The sequence below is a fragment of the Boleophthalmus pectinirostris genome, unplaced genomic scaffold, assembly GCF_026225935.1.
Source record: "Boleophthalmus pectinirostris isolate CB_2022bp ecotype Guang Dong unplaced genomic scaffold, ASM2622593v1 HiC_scaffold_5, whole genome shotgun sequence".
In the NCBI taxonomy this organism is placed as follows: domain Eukaryota; kingdom Metazoa; phylum Chordata; class Actinopteri; order Gobiiformes; family Gobiidae; genus Boleophthalmus; species Boleophthalmus pectinirostris.
The window spans coordinates 6333638-6356090 of record NW_026571404.1 but is presented as its reverse complement, the minus strand read 5'-3'; the positions used below and the strand labels follow the sequence as shown (position 1 = coordinate 6356090).

Below are 22453 nucleotides of genomic sequence, written 5' to 3'. Positions count from 1 at the left end.
AACTGTAACTGTAACCGAATACAGTTACTCATAATTTGTACTCTGATTACGTACTCCGGTACATGTAATCTGTTACTCCCCAACACTGTCAGCTTCAGGGTTTATTGATTAAATATAAATGTGTGAATGAAACAAAACACAACTCAGGTCTGTTTGTGATGAGGAAACAAAAGTATAACTTACAGTAGATCAGAAAACAGCCCTTTAAATTTCAGTAACAAAGCAAAAGTTAAAACATCTGTGTGATTCTTATTGAGAAAAAAACTGAATTTAGACACCGTTTTGTTAGGTTTACTTCTGACTAATAAGAAATAACACTCTGTAGTTCCTCGGCAGATTGCAATAAAATCTTGTTAATATCCACATTTTTATCTTGTGTAATATTTCCTTTTACATTTCATTCCGTTTTTGTGGTTGATTTTTATAGCAATAATCCAAAAAATTATAGCAATATTCATTTTGTTTAAGACTATATTGCCTTTTCTGTATTTTTTTGTGTTATTTATTCAACATAATCTCCTCGCATTAGGGTTTTCTGAATGGTTAACATTTTTATATACCTTATTTATAATTTTTAGGTGATATTTAAGGATATGAAAGTCTGGATTTTATAGATTCTCAGGGTTATACAGCTGCCACTTCCTTCAGTTTTTTCATGCGCGGCTGAAGATTGTTTTCCCGTCTAAACTTAACTGCAAATACAGTAAATCACGACATGTACAAATTTGGTTGTGGTCGTTTTGGGAAGTCGGTGGCGCGTTATTTTAGTTTCATTTGTTTCTACTTTGTTTAAGGAAGTCGGTGCTTCCCTCATGTCTCAACACTGCAGCTGTATGTAAAGTTCAGAGATCACGTTTCAACATTTCAACAAAAGGACGGCGTAGGATGTGGGCTAACGTTTCCGACACTGGGCTGCATTTTGCTTTCGCTAGACTTAAAAAACGGACTTGGTCAAACTGTGTGTGGAATTTGGACTAAGATTTGGATCTGATCTTAGAGAAATTCGACTTTCACGCTTGTTTCTTGATCATTGTTTTGTATTGGAGTATTTAGGAACTTCAATCTTGGGTCTTGGGATTTTTTATCTTGGATCTTAGGCGCAAGATCTTGGATTTGGACCGGATTTAGACTCAGTTCGGGGCCAGGATGAACTTGCCGACGCGAGAGGAGGTGGAGGGCTGGGATCAGGGACACGTGGCTGCTTTCATGCACCAGGTAAGAAGAGACTGATAGTTTTCACAAAGTCAAGTCTGTAGTAAGAATAGGAGCCAGTAATGTCCAAAAATCAGCAAGTTTTAAGTCTAGTCTGGATGGGAAAGTCCTGGTTTGGTCCATAAATATAAGATGGGCAACTCTAAATAAATCTTTTGACCTTAGACTGTATAAAAAAGTCGTCTAAGTGAGTGCGGCGTCACTCATAGCGCTCGGCTATTTATTTACGGACAAAATAGCGAAATAAAAACATCAGGATCATATAGAACAGACATGACTCAGGCCCAGGCGTCAATTTTTTCCCGCAATATCATTATATTTGGCCCACGAGATCAGATCAAACATGTATTAGAGCTGCCTGCCGGCTACAGATCGACTATAGAGACATTATTTATACAAAATGTTGTTATTATTTTATATAATGCTTGTTCTGGATTCAATGTTTAAGCAAAACTATTATTAAACATTTATTTTAATAAGAAAAGGTTTAACATTACAAACATTACATTGTATTTAATGCCAAAATTATTCAAATTGACCTGTCCAGCTGTAATACTGGATTTGATTTTGTATGTTTCGTATGTTTAACATTTTAAAGTCTCTTTAAATCTACCAGATTTTTACGATCTTAAAGCCATGAAAACCAGAAATAGTTCTTCTTCACTTATCTTATGCATTCAGAGCATTCTTATTATTCACACCGATGAGTTTATAAGCACTTTTCACAACTCAAAGAGACCAGAGTGGAGTTTTGCCATGACAATCTGGTACACTGCAAATTATTTTGACTTCAAGAACTGCTTATACAATATATCTGTTCTGGGGCAAGACACATTTAGCGCATTTAGAACTTTTAATGGCAAGGAGAAAATTCAGTTTGTCGACTAGACAAAAGTTAGTTTGGTTGAAGACGTTTCGCAGCTCATCCAAGCCGCTTCTCCAGTTCTGCTTGGATGAGATGTGAAACGTCTTCAACCAAACTAACTTTTGTCCAGTCAACAAACTGAATTTTCTCCTCACCATGGATTCTACCTGGACGACTGAGGGATTCTTCACACATCTCGAGTAGAACTTTTAATGCCATCCAATCCTATTTCATTTGCACAGCACAGTCTATGAACAACTGTTCATTTGAATGAAATATTTCTTCTGAAATTTCTTTCTTCTTACATCTGAAATCATTTTGCTGTTTTTTCTTTTGCCTGGATGAGCCTTTTGGACCAAACTGATGTCTGTGACCAAACTGATGTCTGTGAGGAGGAGGATGGTGAGGTCCAGTGTGGTGACCCACTTCACACTGGGAGCCTACACTCACCTGGGGCCTGTAAAATGGCTGTACTTCCTGCTCGTATTGTCCATTCTGATCCTTGTGTCCAACCTGCTCTACAAAAGAAGAAAAAACATGCAGATGTTGTTGAAAATTTTCTATAAATATTATACTTAGTCCCAGTTTTTAATGTTGCCCCTCTGTGAATTTGAGTTTGACATGACCTGATACAGAGTGAATTAATACAAACATTTTAAGACCAAAATCACGAGGCTCACGGCAGCAGTTACAGAGACAGAGGTGACAATTTCTCAACGTAAAGTAATTTGGAGTTCAACAGAGCCGGAAGCACATGTCCATTTACACTCTCTGCTTTTGACTTAATCAATGACAGTTCTATGCGATCTCCAGCTGGCACTTACTGTTGTTGTGCCTTTGGGCAAGACATTTTATCCACTTTGCCTAGATGTTTAAGTGAGTCATGGTTGGTGATTGGACAGGATGTAGGCAGGATGTAGTTTCCCTTGTGAATGAAGTTTGTTTAGTGTAATGTCTGTTCAAGGCAAGAGGAAGATTATTTTATTACCGTATTTTCCGTACTATAGGGCGCTCTGGATTATAAGGCGCACTGTCATTGAATGGTCTATTTTGGAACTTTTTTCACATATAAACCGCACCGGACTATAAGGCGCTTTAAATGAAACACAACAGTTAGATAACCTCTGGACTAATTATAAAAAAGCCAGTTTGCAAAGACTGCAGATGATTTACAATGATGCTTTACGGGTGCTTTTGAGGAGTCCACGATGGACGAGTGCGACTGAAATGTTTGTTACTGCTCGAGTGAACGCTCTGCAAGCTGCACTAAGAATTTTAATGTACAGTTTTATCTGCAGACTGAACAAATCAGACAATGAAATAATAATGTCACTCACAAATTTGAGATTCAGTGCAATAAGGTATCAGTCCAACATGTGGAGACACTGGTATGACTGTCTTTTAAAAACATGAATGTTTATTGTTTTGTATTGTCACTGCCCTTGTCTGTTTTTTAAATGGACCATGAGTCCGGAATAAAGATGATGATGATGATAAATGAAACACAACAGTTAGATAAGTCAGTCAAACTTTATTTAACGCGTTCACAATAACTCTCAACTTTATTCAGTTGTAACCTGTAAAAAAAATACTGTCTGAGACGCTAAATTGTTATCATATTCACAATAAGTCATAATTGTTGAAACAGTTGGGCGATTACGGCGTCCAGCTCGTCCACATCCCTCTCGTCATTATCCGAGTCAGTGTGGTTACTGTTCCCTGGCAGTTCAGTTCAGTGGTGATTCTGGTCTTGGTGAAAGCTCGGACCACAGTTGATCCTGATCCTTCGCCCGGGCGTCCACGATCCGTCGGCAGATCGTGGCGTAAGTCGCTCGGCGCTGTCTCTCTGTCTCGGTGAATGTGTGTTCTCCTTCTCTCATCCACTGCTCCAACGCAGCTCGCACTTTCACTTTATAACATCCTTGATTTTAAAGTGGGTGTTGTGAGCGTGTCTCTTGACAGGTGCATTTTGATATTAAAAGGAATCACAGTTTGTATTACCCCTGATGCTCCTGACCACAGGAGCCGTAATGCTGCAAGTGGTGCGGCTTTGTAGTTTACTAAAGTCGTACTAAGACAAACCAATAAATTCATATATAAGATAATCAACATAATATTGAAAAGTTGACTAATCGTTGGGAAGGAGATCTCCAATGCCACTAGCAGGAACATAGTTGGAAGGACAGTATCCGCTCGACTCATTCACTATTCCTTAACAACAAATATAAAAAGACCCAATTTAAAATTTTACACAGGCAGCACAGAACACCAGTTTTTTTTTTTTTTTTTTTTTGAGTAGGATAGACCCAAGTAGATCACCTTTATGTCTTAAATGTAAAGCAACAGATGGGACCTATTTACACTTACAACAACTTTACAACATAGTGAAATTAAAACTAGTGAAGGATCCGGGTTGGTTTCTGCTGGGGCTGCCACCATTAAACAAAGTGGCAGACAAAAGTAAATTAAAATTAGTAGCTAAATTACTATTTCTGGCGCGTAAGTGTGTGCTGTTTAACTGGATTCAAGAGAAGCCACCAACTGTCACCCAGTGGTATAAATATATTTTTGAGAGAAAAACTCAAACACATGCTCAGACTGCTCTTTGTTTTGTGTGTTGTGTTAAAATGTTGAAAACTTAATAAAATATGTTTAAAAAAAATAAAAAAAATTCATATATAAGGCGCTCTGGATTATAAGCCGTGCAGTCGTTTTTTGATTAAATTAAAGGTTTTTAAGTGCGCCCTATAGTGCAGAAAATACGGTAGATTTATTGTATTTATTTCGTTACTTAACCTTTACTTAACCAGGTAATTCAGATTTCCAAACATGTCCTGGCCAAAACTGTATAAATTTGCCAGGCTTTTGTTGCGTTAGTGTTTCTTTTTGTTTTTGTTTTAGTGATTAAACCGTCTTTGCTTTCTCCTCAGATGAAAATGTACGAATGTGCCGGCACGGTCAACAGATTTCAAATCAACGGACACCGATTTTTGGTAAGTTTGTTGTTTTGTTTTGTCTTTCTCATAAAGAAGAGTCAAAATCCCATGCATCTGACTCATACATTCTTTTTACAATTTGATATTTTTCATTATTTCCAGAGAATTTGTAGTTATGTGGACTTGCATTAGGTCATTGCAACAGCTCATACTGTACGTAACTCAGAGGTTGGTTAAGTAAGTGAAAAGAGATTGGACACATACATTTTAAAACACTTCCTGTTCTGTTGTTATGAAAGTGACTCATGGAGAAACAATATTACTATAAGTACTGCGTGAACTGTAGTGAACTGGGTGGAATAGTCTTGGGTTCGAGCGTTTTATTCCTCGGCTTTCTGACTCACTTTATCTCCGAGTTGGATCTTGAGTGGTTGATTCTGGTGTTCATATTGTTTCTCTGGTTGTAATATTTTGTATTACGTAATTCTGGTTATATACAATTTCCCAATCCAGTGCTGGAAATGACTTCATCTGAAATCTGAAATTGAGGCAATGACACCAAAAAAAAAGAGCACGTATTATTCTAAATATTCTTTTTTGAGATTTTAACCTTGTTAAATAATTTCTAAATCAATAACAAGTCTAATGGGTGTCACATTAGACCAAACTCTGTCATGGATGTGGCAAATATTCTGTGTTGATCACGCTGATTCACCCAATATTTTGTACCTTGGAATGACAACAGGGAGAAAAACACATTGTCTATCAATGGTTCTGTGGGAAATTATGTGTTGGTCATGCTAAATTCACCTAATATTATGGACTTTGGAATGACAACAGGGTGGAAAACACGTATGACTATCTATAGGTCTATATAACATGTTATTTCTGTACTTGGAGTGTCATAAAGAACATGTTTTTCTGTACTTTGAGTGCCACGGAGCAGCAAAACTGACATATGTGGACCCCGTGGCATGTTCCCACCCATGATAAGGTGCACTGGGTCAGCAGTATTGTTCATTTTCTTGCTGTATATGCTAAATCAACAAGTTAATGTTTTGTCAAGATGTAGTATAAAGCTACCCCTGATTTTGAGTTGGTCAGAGGCGTCGTTCCGGGGTGGCAGTTGTACTTGGTAATCAACTTGAATCCCTCTCAATGGAAAATGACGAAATAAAGTGGCCTGTTCTCTCGGATTCTCCATCTCCTGTGCTTCTTTTTAGGACACGCATTGAACCTTCCGAAAAAACCCACAGTTCTATAAAAAGACATGTTTTTCTGTACTTTGAGATGCTACGAAGCAGAAAACTGATGTATGTGGACCCCGTGGCATGTACCCACCCATGATAAAGTGCACCGGGTCAGCATTATTGTTCATTTTCTTGCTGTATACGCTAAATCAACAAGTTAATGTTTTGTCAGATGTGTGGTATAAAGCTACCCCTCGTTGTGAGTTGGGCAGAGGCGTCGTTCCGGGTAAATCAACTTGAATCTCTCTGAATTGAAAATGCTGAAATAAAGTGGCCTGTACTCGGATCTTCCATCTTTTGTGCTTCTTTCTAGGACACGCACTGAACTCTTCCGAAAAAACCCACATGGACAACTCATATAAATAATATTGTCACTAAGACGAGTAGAAATACTTCAATAATTAGCAGAAATGCTCAATTTATGCCAACTGAAGCGAGGAAACTTGTACATTCTCTTGTTTTATCTCATCTGGATTTTTGTCCTACTGTGTGGTCTAGTGCTGCCAACAAACACCTGGACAAACTGCAGATAATTCAGATGCCCTTTCAGAACTAGTATTAATTATTGTTAAGAGAAACAACGGACGGCACTTGAGACTGATCCTTTAGCCCAGGCGTCCACGATCCGTCGACAGATCGTGGTGTAATTCGTCCGGCGTTGTCCTCCCTGTCTTGGTGAATGTGGATTATGAATGTGAATGTGGGAGGATTATTGGTTTGTTTTTTATTTCCTATGAGGATGACTCAAATATACATTGAGTAATAATGTGTTTAATGCAGCTTTGTGCACATTTGTTTACATTTTGCACAAACGAAACTTAAAACCACATGGCTCATTTGCATAAACTATAAAAGCTGAAAAAACTGCTCACTCCTTGTGCGCTTACCAAAGTCGTACTAAAACATTTTGACAGATTTTTGAGCGCCCTGTACCACATAAAATCGGTTCAAGGTCAGTAAGAATAACCAGAATTAATACATGAGGTGCACTGGATTATAAAGCGCACTGTCCATTTTTGAGAAAATTAAAGGATTTTAAGTGCGCCTTATAGTCCGAAAAATACAGTACTTATCTCTATGTATCTGAACCAGCTGCACTCAATGGCTACACCTGCACAAGAGATTGTGCAAAAACAATTTTATTTTTGCAGAAAAATTACTGTAAATGTTTGAATAAAATTGTGAAATACAAATTCAATCTGGTTTATTGTATAAAAATACCGAATCTTCATAAATCCTATAATCACTGACCGATTGACAATAGGGCTGTCGCAATAACTGCAAAAATGAATCACCAAGGTACTAAGAGGCCCACAGGTTCATGTTGAGCCACCACGTGATCACCGCACGTGACCAACGTGACCGTGACCTGCACTGGTCTATTTTTAGAGACACACAACCGCCCGGACCATTAACATTCCATTTGTTACTGCCCGTGCCCATGATAACCCAGGACTAAACCAGGACTAATCCAGGACTAAACTAGTTCTAACCCAGGACTAATCCAGGACTAACCCAGGATTAACCCAGGACTAACCAGGACTAACCAGGACTAATCCAGGACTAACCCAGGATTAACCCAGGACTAAACCCAGGACTAATCCAGGACTAACCCAGGATTAACCCAGGACTAATCCAGGACTAACCCAGGATTAACCCAGGACTAATCCAGGACTACCCTAGGACTAATCCAGGACTAAACTAGTTCTAACCCAGGACTAATCCAGGACTAACCCAGGATTAACCCAGGACTAATCCAGGACTAACCCAGGATTAACCCAGGACTAACCAGGACTAACCCAGGACTAATCCAGGACTAACCCAGGATTAACCCAGGACTAATCCAGGACTAACCCAGGATTAACCCAGGACTAAACCAGGACTAACCCAGGACTAATCCAGGACTAACCCAGGATTAACCCAGGACTAATCCAGGACTACCCTAGGACTAAGGTGCTCCTGCGATCACCCGATCTCGCTTTGTGGGCACCTGCTCAGTGTGCTCGTGCTCGTGACTCTCTGTTAAATCTGCGGGTACCTGACCTGATGCAGGACTCTGACCCGACCTGGTGCAGGACTCTGACCCGACCTGGTGCAGGACTCTGGTGCAGGACTCTGACTCTGACCCGACCTGGTGCAGGACTCTGACCCGACCTGGTGCAGGACTCTGACCCGAGCTGCCACAGTGAGAGCTGGAGAGATGCAGCGGCACTTGTTCCAAAGCCAAATGTTACTTCTCACACTACACACACTATATCATCCACATGACAACCAAGGTACATGTGCATCTGTGCAACAAGTGCATCATCGGAGAGAGTTTTCAGTGCCACTGGAAATATTATAACTGTGGGGGATGGGGGGTGGAGGAGGGGGTGCAGTGTCACCACATACCACAGCGAGCGGTATGAGCTGCTGTATCGCACCGCAGGAGAAATTCCCAAACCACGACAGCCGTAGTTGCCAAAACGACTAACACATGATTTTAAATGTAGTGAAGTACAAACTATAAAACTATAATTACAAGTAGTTATAAATGTACAATTACCCCCAAATCTACTCATTTGCAGTAATGTGAGTATTTGTAATTATTTACTTCCAACCCCTGGACATGTGTTTTATTCAGTGTTGGGAAGGTGACTTTTAAAATGTAATCCCCTACAGATTACAGATTACACACTCCAAAATGTAGTTTGTAACATAATCCATTAAATTACTTAAAATGAGTAACGTAATCTGAATACTTTGGATTACTTGATATTGTCATGTTTTTTAAAATAACATGAATGTAACAACCACATCCTGAAAATTCTTGTTTGTTCTCTTCAAATTGGCCCTGGTTTAGACCTGGTTTTAGTCCTGATTTAGTCCTGGTTTAGACCTGGTTTAGTCCTGGTTTAGACCTGGTTTTAGTCCTGATTTAGACATGGTTTAGTCCTGGTTTAGTCCTGGTTTTAGTCCAGGATTTAGTCCTGGTTTAGCCCAAAATGTGAAAACAGGAAAATACCGCCATGTAATCCATTTATTTCAACAAAGTAACTGTAATCCAATTACCACTCACTGAAACAGTAACTGTAACTGAATAAAGTTACTCATAATTTGTACTCTGATTACGTAACTCTGGTACATGTAATCTGTTACTCCCCAACACTGGTCTTATTTCAGTTTGTACTACAGGCTAAAGATAGACTAAAACACACCATAAAACTTTCCCATAGTCTTTAAATATCCCATTTTCAGCGCCTCCATCTCTTTATAAAGTAATCTACTCCTCTGTTCACTCACCACTGACCCCTATCCTGTTCATTTTCAGACACACACTGCTTCACTGAGCACTCAGCTTATGTTATACCAGCTTTATCTTCTCCAAAATGCACCAAACCAGGACTCAATATGATAAATGAGTTAGTGCGAGGGTTTTGACGGCGATGAAAAATACCTCGGACAATCTTGGTGTGCAAACATGCGACGTGGTTATGTTTTTTTTAGTAATAAACATGGCTTAAAGGAGACGTACTGGATTTAGATTTAGATTTAGACAAAACTTTATGGATTCACAAAGGAAATTATTTGGACACAGTAGCTCAAATATCATAATGGAACTCAAAATCGATCAGTATGAGGGGGAAAAAAATTGCTGAGTGATTCTTTTTTTTTCCTCCGTATCGCTCAGCTCCACATCACAATATATTAAAATAACAAGGCACAAAAGTATAAATGGTAATAATACATTCTACACTGCAAAAAAACTAAATCTAATCAAGTTAAGATGAGTTGAATGAATAAAGTTTGACCATGATTTGAGTAAATTTCACTTGACAAGTCCAAATTATCTGCTTAAAATAAGAAACAAAAACAAATGTTGCTTGAATTAAGAAAAACACGCTTGTTCCATTGGCAGATAATTTTACTTGTCAAGTTGAATCGATTCAAATAAAGTCTTGTTGCTCTTAATTTAAGTCATTTTTACTTACCTGGATATTGTTTTTTCCAGTGTAAATAAGGAGCAAAAATAACAAGAGACAGGTGTCAAATATGGCATCATTTTATATCTCTGAGCTATATTCAAGAGAGAGAAGAAGAACAGAACTGTGCAAAGATGAAATAGTGTTTGACATGACATGGGGCAGATTTGGGCAGTGTACAGCTCCTGGGACACAAACAGCTCTTTTAAGATAATTTGGAATTGCAAAATATAAACATATTTTATAATATTACCTCATGCATGGACTAAAATTGCATGTTTTATGGGTGTGTTGACATTTTTTTGTAAGGCAATCTCACTTTTTCATTGCTTAATCATAACATAAACTCTCACCAGTCTGACCAGCTCATCAAAACAATCATATTTCCTGCTTTTTATAAAGAAATGCAATTAATATTATGCATTTCCCTCCACAATATTTTTTGTTTCTCACCTGGCCCCATGGAAAAAATATTGCCCACCCCAGACATAGGGTTGTCTATTACCTTCAGGGGTGAGTTGTAGTACAGTTGTATGGAGTATGGTATGATGTTTATTAGGGACGCAGGGTTCCCACGGTCATTAAAATCATGGAAAAGTCACGGAAATAGGAAATGTCATTTGTCAGGCCTGGAAAAGTCATTGAATTTTAGTATCTCTTTCACGCGACTACACCACTCTGTTAAGTTCTCATTAGACTATTATGATTATTTCTGAACATTTGCGCCTTTTGTTTTAAAAGCGACGACAATAAATGCACTGACAGGATTTTGAATGTTAAAAAACTATAATCCCAAACCATAAGGTGGAAGGAGTTAACATTTCATATTTAGCCCTAAAAGTCTGATCAGTTCTACACATGTAGGTGCTGTGAAGTCATGGAGAGTTCACTTAAGGCACACATGTCCAAACTATGGCCCGTGGACCAAATGCGGCCCTCAGACACATTTTTCTTGGTCTCTCAGGCTTCCAGGTGAATTGGCCCAAATTACCATGCATCAATTCAAATTTAACTTTTTACTGCAAGTTTATTGAACATCTACCTTGATAAAGCAAATATTTAATATTTAGTGTTTGGTTTCAAGGATCTTAGCATGAATAAAGACTGATGGCTCATTCTAACGTGTTAAACATGCACCTCGCTCCTCGATTGGCCCTCTGCTTCATCTGTGTTTAGATATGTGGCCACTGATGAAAAAAGTTTGGACACCCCTGACTTAAAGGTTGTATAGAGGATTTTCCAAGGAACGAGAAATCCAGCGACTGTTTGTCCTTTTTCAAATGTTGCGCATGTGTGAAACCACCCCCCTCCCCTACAGCTCCTACGTAGAAACGCCTCCTCCGACCTCCTCCTTACGCCAGAAACAGGTTTGTTTACAGCCGGTGCTGCACATGACTTGTAAACAACTAACTACAGTGTTGGTTAGGGAAGGTGGAGAAGTGAGGAGCGGGGGGAGGGGGTGCGCGGACATTTCGTTCGCGGACGAGAAGTGAGGAGCAGGGAGAAGAGCGGAGCAGAGAGAGAGGAGAGAGGAGAGGAGAGAGGAGGAGGGAGAGGAGAGGGGAGCGGTGCGCGGAGATTCCGTGCCCGGAGAAGTGAGGAGCAGGGGAAGAGTGGATCGGGCAGCGGGGACAGGAGCAGGAAAGGGGTGCAGAGAAGAGTGCGCGGAGATTCCGTGCGAATGAACTAGCTACAACACGCAGCAGCAAGCGGAACTCTTTCTTTGCCTTGAAAATTACGTTTTCAGACATAGGATATCGCTTTCGTGTCCTGAAAAACGTTTGTCCAGCTCTTGGAAATAAAGTACGTTTTCATAATAAGCAGAAGTTTCCTGTCCAGGAGTAATTTGTGGACCAGTGCGTCAGTCTTTAGACCCTTGCGTCTGCTTCAGTTGCGCCATCGCTGGAATGAATCTACAAGAATCACCTTAGTTTGGCTTCGGTGCTTTTCCCCTTGTCTTCTTCTTTCAGCGACCTCAAAAACGGACTTTCTTTTGCGGCTAACTGCTCCTGGATTCTTGTCGCCATTGCAACAAACTTTGTGCGAACTGCGAGGAAGATATAGGTTAAAAAAAGCCGCTAAGAACTGTTGCGTTGGTGGAGTAAACAGCGTCTGTGCGGCTTGCGTCTGTGGACTGCGTGACAGGCGTACGTAAACCACGTACCGGCAGCGCGCAGGCAAGTCAGTTACACTAGAAACGTAGGGAGTTTGATTGACAGCCTGTCAGCTCACAGATAACGAGGCAGTGTCGTTATCTATTGGCAAATGTTTAGCCCCACCACGTCCAGAGTTGATGAATTTTTATTCTCTTTTTTCTTGGTCATCATAATTACAAGGCTACTGCATCTATAATCTATCATTGACAATTTGAAACAAAAAAAAAATCCTCCATACAACCTTTAAGGTCATGAAAAAGTCATGGAAAAGTTTTGAAACTTTGTCAGTGAAAAAAAGTGGGAACCCTGGGGATGGTACAAGATCTCGTGTTGACATTTGGATTGGACACAAAAGGGTGACGTGTTGGTGAGTTACATCTCGTATAGTTCCAAAAAGCAGAACTAGAATGGAAACAGTCTGGGAGTCCCTGCTTAGGCTGCTGCCCCCGCCACCCGGATGGATGGAGAATGGAAACAAAAATATTGAATCAAATAGAAAATTGTGAGGTCAAAACTGGAAACTGAAACTTGAAATGTAAATATTAGGAATGATGTTAAAATCTCATCTTGTCTCATGCTCGTATCTCGTCTTGTTAAAATTGTGTCTCATCCCATCCCTAATGTATAAGTATAAGTATATGTATAAGTATATTATGGTAAATCGATTTAATGAGCTTTTATATTTGTTCTGTCTGTTTCCTCTTCATTAGTTTAGTCAAAGAACAGCAGTGCAGATGGGAAGTAGCTGTAGCTAAATCTGGGACAAATCATGTTTTCTTTTGTGAGATTAATGAATTTGTTCACGCTCCCTAATAAATAAAGAACAACATCGTAAACCAAAGCTGTAATTTGTAATCTAAAATGATAATCGAGTTATAGTTCACTAAAGTAAAATTAGTTTTGTACTAGTTTTTAAATCTCTTCTTAAAACACACTCGTTCAGTTTGGCCTTTGAGATGTTGACATTTTATTAGATTGTTTTGAATAGATTTTTTTTCATATGTTGTTTAATTGTTTTAATTTTTTTTATTTAATTATGTTCTGTAGGACTTTGGTCGGCCTGTGTTGTTTTTAAAGTGCGTTATAAATAAAGTTGCAGTACAGATATTTTGTAAAACCAACTTTTATGGTCAAAATGAAGCCGCTGTGGAATTATAAAGTGTTTTTATCTTCCGCAGACCAAGAAGTACAGATGGTGCCCTGTTTGCATGCTAGTTGTGATGAATAATTAGGGTGCAAATGTGTTAAAGGTGCTCTGGAACATTACACAGTATGACATTAAACAGCTCTACCTTATATTTATTCAATTATAGGTGGTTTTATAGCTCAAAAAACCTAGAAAAGCAGACATTCTGACTGTGAGTGGGTCGCCTCTACACAGATCTGACCTGTAACTTGGCCTGATTTGGTCTCCATGAAGATAGAAAGGTTTAATCCTTCCAGATCGACGGTATCGTATACAGTACCTGGGAATAAGTTTTATATAAATGCGCATAACTTTCCAACCATAAAAGATAGAAACTTACTTTTTTATTCCTTGTAAATCTGAGAGTTGCAGTTTTCCGAGCATATTCCCTGCATTATTCTATATCACACGGACGCTGCGTGATAACGTAGGGAATACGAGTCTCCAATAAGTCCAAACTCATGCGCTTCATCCATTTTGATTGGTCCAAACTTTGCCAAAGAGTGTTATTAGGTTCTTTTTTCAGACCAAGAGTTTGTTTTCATACCTGACAGCTTCGACAGCTCCCTAGCGTCTTTCTCAAAGTCACGTGATGTTGCTGTGACGTGTCTGGTCAGCTGATTTAAACAGGTTTTGGCGCTGTCTTCCTACCGGTGGAGGCAGGACGACAGCGCCATCTGCAGTCCGACTTCCTCAGGACAGTATCCCAGGTGTATGAGAGTAAAAAAGCCCCTCGTCTCGGTTTATCGTCCCGTCGGCACGTTTCCGTATTTCCATTGCCAAAACCTGTTTAAATCAGCTGACCGGACACGTCACAGCAACATCACGTGACTCTGAGGAAGACGCTAGGGAGCAGTCGAAACTGTCAGGTATGAAAACAAACTTGGTCTGAAAAAAGAACCTAATAACATAAATTATCGGAAGACCAAATGAACCCCATCGGACTATTTGCCAAAGAGTGTAGTGAGTCAAAATGGTCAATGCTCTGAGTCTTTGTGTTTGTAACAATTGAAAAAGCCGCTCTAAGTGCAGTTATTTCTCAAATAAGAGGCAAATTATGCATCTTGGTCTGCGAAATTACGCATTTCAGTCAAAATGTACAAATCCAAATGTAATAAACACCATGGAAATGCAGGAAGTGATGTGGCTCTGTGTCCTGGACCTGACACCAGCTGTTTCCATGACTGACACCAGAAAAATCATGGGGCCATTGCATTTTTTGTTTTGTTTTGAGGCAATAAGGATATTTTTAGTTTACTTACAGACTTGATTTTTTGCACTTTTGTAGCTAAAGCCCTAAATTAAGCATTTTTTATGTCCAAAAAGTTGTTTGTACATGTTTACTGTGTGTTTTGTATGGAAGAGTGCAAATTTTATTTTCTGTTTTCCTTTTTTCATTTGTATTTCTGGTCCTGTAGCTTTTATTACAGCCATATGACCCAACTACAGCAGCAGATTGTGAAATAACAGGTTGTATTGAAAAAAAAGATGTATAACACTTCATTAGGAGGTAAAATTTTGAGTTTCAAACACAAAATTAAGAAAAAAATCCACGGTCTGTGAGGGTTAAACAGCTCTGCCTTATATGTATTCAATTATAGATGGTTTTGTAGCTCAAAAAATAAAATAATAAAGTAGAAAAACAGACATTCTGACTGTGAGCGTGGTCGCCTCTTCACAGATCTGACCTGTAACTTGGTCTGGTTTGGTCTCCGTGAAGATAGAAAGTTTTAATGTCAAACTGTGAAACATTCCAGACAAAGAAATAACATCTCCACGAAGAAAAGCATTTGCCTGACCCTCCAGAAAAGTTACACAAGGCAATTTTAAGAAAGGAATAACTTTAGACTGTTGTTCCGTTCTTCACATTTTTAAACTTTCTTGGTAGGAGGTTTTGAAAAGCCTCAAAGGCCAGAAAAATAAAGTTTTTTTTGTGGATTGCAGACATCATTTATATACAATTTAAAAGGATTCTGTTGAAACATTTAAGCCAGAGCATGATTAAAACTTAAAATCTCAACAAAGTACTGAAAATAATTGCATTGAGAACCTTGTCCAAGTGTTAAATGAGCTACTTTTGGAATCTTGACCATTTATTATTAAGTTCTATGGTCTTGAATGTGGAGTAATAATAATAATACTCTTTGCCGATCGAAACCCCAGCTGCCGTGTCTGAATATATATTTCCGATTCAGGTGAAAGCAGGACATTATTGACAACGTGAAACACCGTAAAGATCGGGTCTGGACAGGTTCAAGGTCCTGATAAACATTCCCAAATAACCAGGGAATTCTCAGCTGCATTTCTATACATTTCTGAGTTGTGTTTTGAATAATTAAATGAAGGCAAGAGACTGTCCGATACCGACGGCTTTAAGTCTGCTCAAGGTTACGAAAAGTTTAAATATAGACGTTAAGGAAATAGGAAGTTTGGTAAGTTTTTATGAGGTAAAGACTGAACTGCGGAAGAAGAAGAGGAGGAGATGGAGAGGGGGAGGAGTTCTGCTGCTGTGGTTGAAGTGAGTTGGAGGAAAGTTGTGAAGCATTTGTTGGACGATTAATTGACCAAGAAGTGATTGCGATAAACGATAATATTGACATTTTGAGACCAATAATGACCATGGAATAAAAATGAAAATACACCCTTTCAATGAGCAATAAACTTGACTTTCCTCAGAACATTTAACACAGGAACTACAAGACAAACAAAAACAACAGGCCTAAATAAAATAGACTTGTTAACATAAGAACAGCCTAACGTAGTCTGGTTTACACCAAAGACTTGTTAACAAAAATGCACTTAAATAAACCATTGTTGAACCAAGCACGACCAAAATAATAAATTAAATGGATTATAAAGTCTCTGTAACAAAATTGTCATTGATTTACACTGGAATATAGTGGCTCCTCTCTGTGTGAGCCTGGTCGTTTTGGTTTGGACACAGGATCCTGTTTCGCTCTGAGGAAGCCACTGTCCCGTCTGGTATCGTGTCACTGTGTTGTGGGATGTCAGTGGATTTCGGGTTCTCCCAGGGGCAGGGCAAGTTCTGTCGATCGGGTTTGGGTTCATGTCGACTGTTGGGGTTTGAGACATTTCTTCTCGTCGTTTGCGCGCTCACATTTGACGCATGTGGCTGTTGAGATGTATTCCACTCTTGATTTGTCATCGTGACTTGTCTAGTGTTCTGACGGCGGTGCTTGTGTTGCGGCTTCATGTTCACCGCACAGACAGCGGCGCTTTCTGCACTCAGGCTGCACGCGCATCCACTGTGATGATGAACAAATAATCCGTCTATGGCAGGGGTGTCAAACATACGGCTCGGCGACTGGATCCAGCCCTCCAAGACCTTTAATGTGGCCCTCGGCTGATTTTCTACAAAAATATTTAAATTATATTTTATATTAAAATATTGGTAATTTTCAGTGGTGTTTATCACAGCAGCGTCTCCAGTGTCTCTGTACGTGGCCCCTCCCACCAGAGCAGCACAAATGAAGACTTGTCTCTTTCCAAACGCTCTTAAAGGACGATCGTTTTGACTGTTGACCGTGACACCCTCATCCGAAAAATGTCCAACATGAGAAAAGTGGAGCTGAGTGCAGGATTTTACAAGAAAAATTGACTTATTCCTATTTACATACAACTTCATGTTAAAACATTGTGTTAAAATGATATTTTTCTTAGTTTCAGGTTGTTGTTGTTATTTTGGGGGTTTATATGTCATGAGTTTTTTCTGATTCGGCCCCTTTGGGATCAAAATAGGTTAGATACAGCCTCCAGACCAAAATGAGTTTGACACCCCTGGTCTATGGTCTAAACTGGCACATTCATTCATGTGTCATTACGCTAATAAAACAAGAGGAGTCAGTAGAGAGCAACAGAAGCATTTTGACATTCAGTCTCCTTGGTAGAGAGAGCGAGAGACGAGGAAAACAAACAAGCATGCAAATAGAAAAAAAAGTTATCAGGCTCGTTAAAAGTTATCGAGTTACGATGAATTGATTTACTGATTATCATTACAGGCCTAACAACAGGAAGAAAGTGGGAGGGGGAGTGGATTTATTAAGGACTGAAAGCAGAAATGAACATTTATGATGCAAGGCTGAAATACATGTTTTGTTTTAGGTTTCCTTTTTTGGGTTCATTATTCCAAGTGCAATGATCTGGAGGGAGGAAGGGATGATGAAAGATTAGATAATTATTTATTTGTGAATACTGAATACTGAAATAAAAAATGCTTCCAAAGAGTTTGTGAGTAACATATTACTGACACAAACATGTATTGGGTTTTGAAAAGGTCAGCATGAACTTAGATGAGCTGTTTAAATGTGTTTAAATACATTTGGTCAGTGAGTCGGACAGAGGACAGTTTCCCAGCGTGAGTTCTGTCTCACAACAGGAAGTGGTTATTCTGAACTATTGTTTGGATAAGGCTGTGGTTAGGAAATACAGTCTTAGAAGACAAAATGTGGACAATCGTGTGAATCACAATAACCTCCATAAACAAACTTGGTTATAATAATGCATAGGCTTGTTGTTTTTTTGAGTTTTGCATGTTATAACTTTCCACATAAGGCTGGATTTTACTTCATTCAAATCAGTAATTCATTAGACGGTTTCACTTCGTGGAAACCGTCTGACCTCGCAGCATTAGGATTCGTTCGCTCGACGGTAGGCGGGTACTTTTTTTATTTAAGTAATCACTGTTATTTGGTCGTGACGTTTGTAATGCGCCAAATCCTGTAGGAAGAAGGACAATAACTAGTGATGGGCAAATGGAGCCTCGTGAAGCATTGACACCTCAGTCGCAATATTGTCTCAAATGGTTCGACGTGTCTGAGGCCTCAGAGAAACACTGACCTCTAGTGGACAAATTTAACAATAAGACAATAAGAGCAAACATCGTACCAAACAACAACAATAATCATGATGATTTAAAATAATATGTAAAGAGCAACATAAATAGCAGCTGTAAAAAAGAAAATAGGTGTTACCTTGTTAGGTGGAATTAGATCAAAGTGATCCCAAACCATGGATCGTTTTTTTCCACTTGTAGATGTCATCGAAAATGAAACAAATGCCAAAAGTCGCCAAAATCACCACTAACGTCACACAATACTCCTCACTACCCAACATCTTTAAGAAATATTGGTGCACCTTTTATACTGTAGCAGTTCAGCGCTTGACAAACCACAGAAGTGCGCTGAACACTCTGAAGCTCTGAAGCTCTGAACCAATCGCAGAGCGGAACATTCGCTGAGCCAATGAAACGCTTCGATACACTGAAGCGACTGGCACGCAGAGTGAAGCAGTCGGGGGAGGGACTGACACTTCCACACTTTGGTCACGTGAGCAGCTGCTGCGAGACGAGCTCCGAGGCAGTTGTTACGGCCCCAGGCCTTAGTTGTAATATTTCTGCAGAGTTCTCTTGATTCCTGCTGCACGAGCCCTGGTCTGTGATTGGTGGGGCAAGTCCACGCCCACCTCACCTGCAGCCACCGCCCCCTATTTAAGGAGATGACCAGCACCTGTTTGGGGCTGCTGGCCTTGGTGGCCAGTCTGCCATTTTGGTTTTGTGTTTGTGTGTTAGTCTAGTTCTGTTTTGTGCCTTTTTTGATTTGGTCACTCGATTCTGTTTGTGGGTTTATGTGGTTTAACTTGGGGAACTTGTGTTTTAGTTTAGTGTGTGTCCCTAAGTTTTACCACTCGTTTTTGTGTAAGCCTGACCCCTTTTGTGGCTAAAAACTCTGTTTATTCTGTTGTTCTGTTTCCTAGTTTAGGTTGCTTCCTGTGTATTTTTAGTCTTTTGTTAATTTACCTTTACATTCCTGTAAATTAAACATTTAATTTATTCCATTTTACATCTTGGTTTTATTTTTGTTACTTCCCTCACCCCAAACGAGCTGGGTCATAACAGCAGTGCTTCGGAGCAATTTGTTTCAGAAAGAACGAGACGTGCTCCGGAGCTCCGTCTCATTTGACCATCACTAGCAATAACGTCTTTCTCCTTGATAAATTTCACCAAACATTCTCTTTGTTCCAGCTTTAAATCCTCAATCTTGGAAATCATTGAAACACAGAATGTCTGTCTTCGTCTACATCCGTCTCGGAGCTTTGTTTACTGTTGTATTAATCCACAAAAGGGACCAAGACAGACGCTTGAGTTTGACGTCATGGCTTCTCAGTTCTTCTCTGATTGGCTGGTGCGCTGTCGACAACTTCCGGGGTTCTTGTAAATCGTCTAGTGTGTTCTGATTCCTGACCTAGTCGCTGGAGGATGATGGATAGATGGATGAACTTGAGCGGAGGCACTAGGTGGCACCAACCTGACTAATGCAGAAGATCCTCTCCTTCTGAAAAATCACTCTTGACTGGTGGTGGTCGGAGGCGCTGTTGGCGAATGAATAATGCAAACTAAAGCATCTTCCAGTGTCCAGAAAAGCTCTATATAGAACTGATGGATTATTTATTATGATTATATTGTGCTTGTGTCTGGGATATAGGCCACACTATTCCCTCCTCAGGGCACATTTTTAGAGACGTCCGAGTGACCGACAGGTGAAAAGTTCAAGTTTAAAAAAAGTTTATTGTCAATTTTTCATAAGAAAAACATATAAAGCAGGGGTGCCCACACTGGAGGGACTATGTCTGGCCTGGGAACGTCTCGGGATCCCCCCGGAAGAGCTGGAGGAAGTGTGTGTGTGGAGGGAAGTCTGGGAGACCCTTCTCAAACTGCTGCGCCCGCGACCCGACCCGAGATAAGTGGAAGAAAATAGATGGATGGATGAAGTATTTTTCTGAGTTTAGAGGACTTTTTTTTTCACCCAGACTAGGGTTGGGAATCATTACGAAGTTGCCGATATGATACATCCCTCGATACATAGGCCACGATACGATACGCTTTTCGGTACAGTGAGCTTTCGATTCAATATGATATCAAAGTGGGTTTTAAGTCTCGTCTTAAAACCCACTTTTATTCTCTGGCTTTTAACACAGCGTGAGTTGTGTGGTCCTCTGTGTCTTTTATTTATTTTATTCTTTACTGCTATTTTATGATTTTTATGGTTTTTGCTTTTATTTGCTTTTATTGGTTTTATTGTGTTGGGATTGGTATGACCAAATTTTAGCAATTTACCTTTTTGTTGTCTTCATTTTATGATCTCTGTGCAGCACTTTGGAAACTACTTTGTAAAATGTGCTGTAGAAATAAAGTGGATTTGGATTTATTTCACATCAATTCAATACAGTTCAGTGACTAAATCATGGCTGTGATACTAAAAGTCTTTATTAAACCACTAAGTTTGTGCAAAGTTAATATGAAAAACATCCAATTTTAATAGAAAAAAAGTGAAAATGTGAACACAATTATCGCTCTTACACAATCACGTGATCCAAAAGTAGTGACCTGTGTGTCTGAATCTCTTTGTGAATGAATCCACTAAATAGTTCACTAAATAATATGGGTCTACGTAGTCAATAGAGTTAGAGGTTTGGGTGGACATTTGGACAAAGCCATAGTTATAATTTATGACACTCAAAAAGTCCAAGAACAGAGCCGTGGGCAGCGGGTTGATCAGAGCATTGACGTCTTGATTACAGGAGAATAAAGACTACTCACATATGCATGAATCACTCCAAATACACCTTCAAGAGGGAAAACGAGAAGGGGAAACAACAAGGTTTTACACGGTTAACAGCTAAAATGTGGATTTTGCTTGACAGGCTCACTTTAAAGTCTGTTTAAATATAGGCATTACATAACGATCTAAGGCTACGTTTATATGATGACGGTCTGAACAGAAGACGCAAAAGTGCCGTCGCGTCTTCACTTCTTATTCTACATTTAGATGAGCATTTTCGAGAGGCAATCTGCCTGCATACGGCAAAAATGGGTGGAATTCGATTGGGTAAGCATGTACTTAAAGGGACAGTCCAGAATTTTGGACATAGGACCTCATTTCCTAGTGAGCCAGAGTGTTGGAGACGTGTGGAGACACTTTTTTAAATATTCCATCCAGCCCTTGTGTTTACAGAGGTCGCTGGTGCTAGACTAGTGCATATCAAAGGCCATAGTTCTCCTGCCACTAAAAACAGTCTTACCCACTCCACAAAACACCAGAAATAAATCTGTTATTACATCAGACTGTCAAAGTAAATGTCTGTGTCGATAGAATAATGTTTGAACTAAACCTAACCTTGCATCGCATGAATCGTCGCATTTTGAGGGACTATTTTCTCATATATCAGTCCGCCGCTGTCGAGCTTTCTATCAGGAAACACAACTCACTGCTGCTGCTCAGACATAAATCCTTCAAATAGAAGGTTTGGATTTGCTTCTAAAATTATTCTATCAACACAGACATTCACATGGACAGTCTGGTGTAATAATAGATTTTCTTCAGGTGTTTTGTGGAGTGGGTAAGACTGTTTTTAGTGGCAGGATAACTATGGCCATTGACATGCGCTAGCCTAGCACCAGCGACCTCTGCAAATACAAGGACTGGGTCAAATAAAAAGTGTCTCCAAATGTCCAAAATTTGAGACTGTCCCTTTAAATCAACAAGGGCGTCTTTGGACATACTGAAGTTTTTACGCCACGCATTTTCATCAGCTACTCCTTCCACAAAGTTTTTCTCCAGATCTCGTCCATAACCGTTTGACTCACCTGCGACGAACTGGTGCATCCAGAATTTGACAGAGGTGATTGCAGATCCTTCTCTGTTCACTAATAGTATCTCTGCAGTTTCTGTATGAATACCAGTTTGAACGTCCCCCTGGCTTGAAAGTCCCAGCTCGAACATCCCATTCTCCAGGCTTGAACGTCCCCCTCCAGCGCGCCTGCCGCCCCCTTTTCTTGGGCGGCACCTGGATACCTGCTGTACCCAGGAG

The 22453-nt window shown here is 39.7% G+C and overlaps 1 protein-coding gene across 2 annotated transcripts in view; it reads left to right on the top strand.

Annotated features, from left to right (window-relative positions):
• The first annotated feature begins 847 nt into the window (after positions 1-847).
• Positions 848-22453, top strand: part of blnk (B cell linker) — a 288551-nt gene continuing 266945 nt past the window's right edge. For both annotated transcript variants that reach the window (XR_008633362.1, XM_055162840.1), the window contains exons 1-2: positions 848-1215; positions 5008-5070. Coding sequence is in view for 1 of the 2 variants with exons in the window: in XM_055162840.1 (XP_055018815.1) it covers positions 1147-1215; positions 5008-5070 (132 nt within the window). In the remaining variant the exon portion in view is untranslated. The remainder of the gene's footprint in view (positions 1216-5007; positions 5071-22453) is intronic.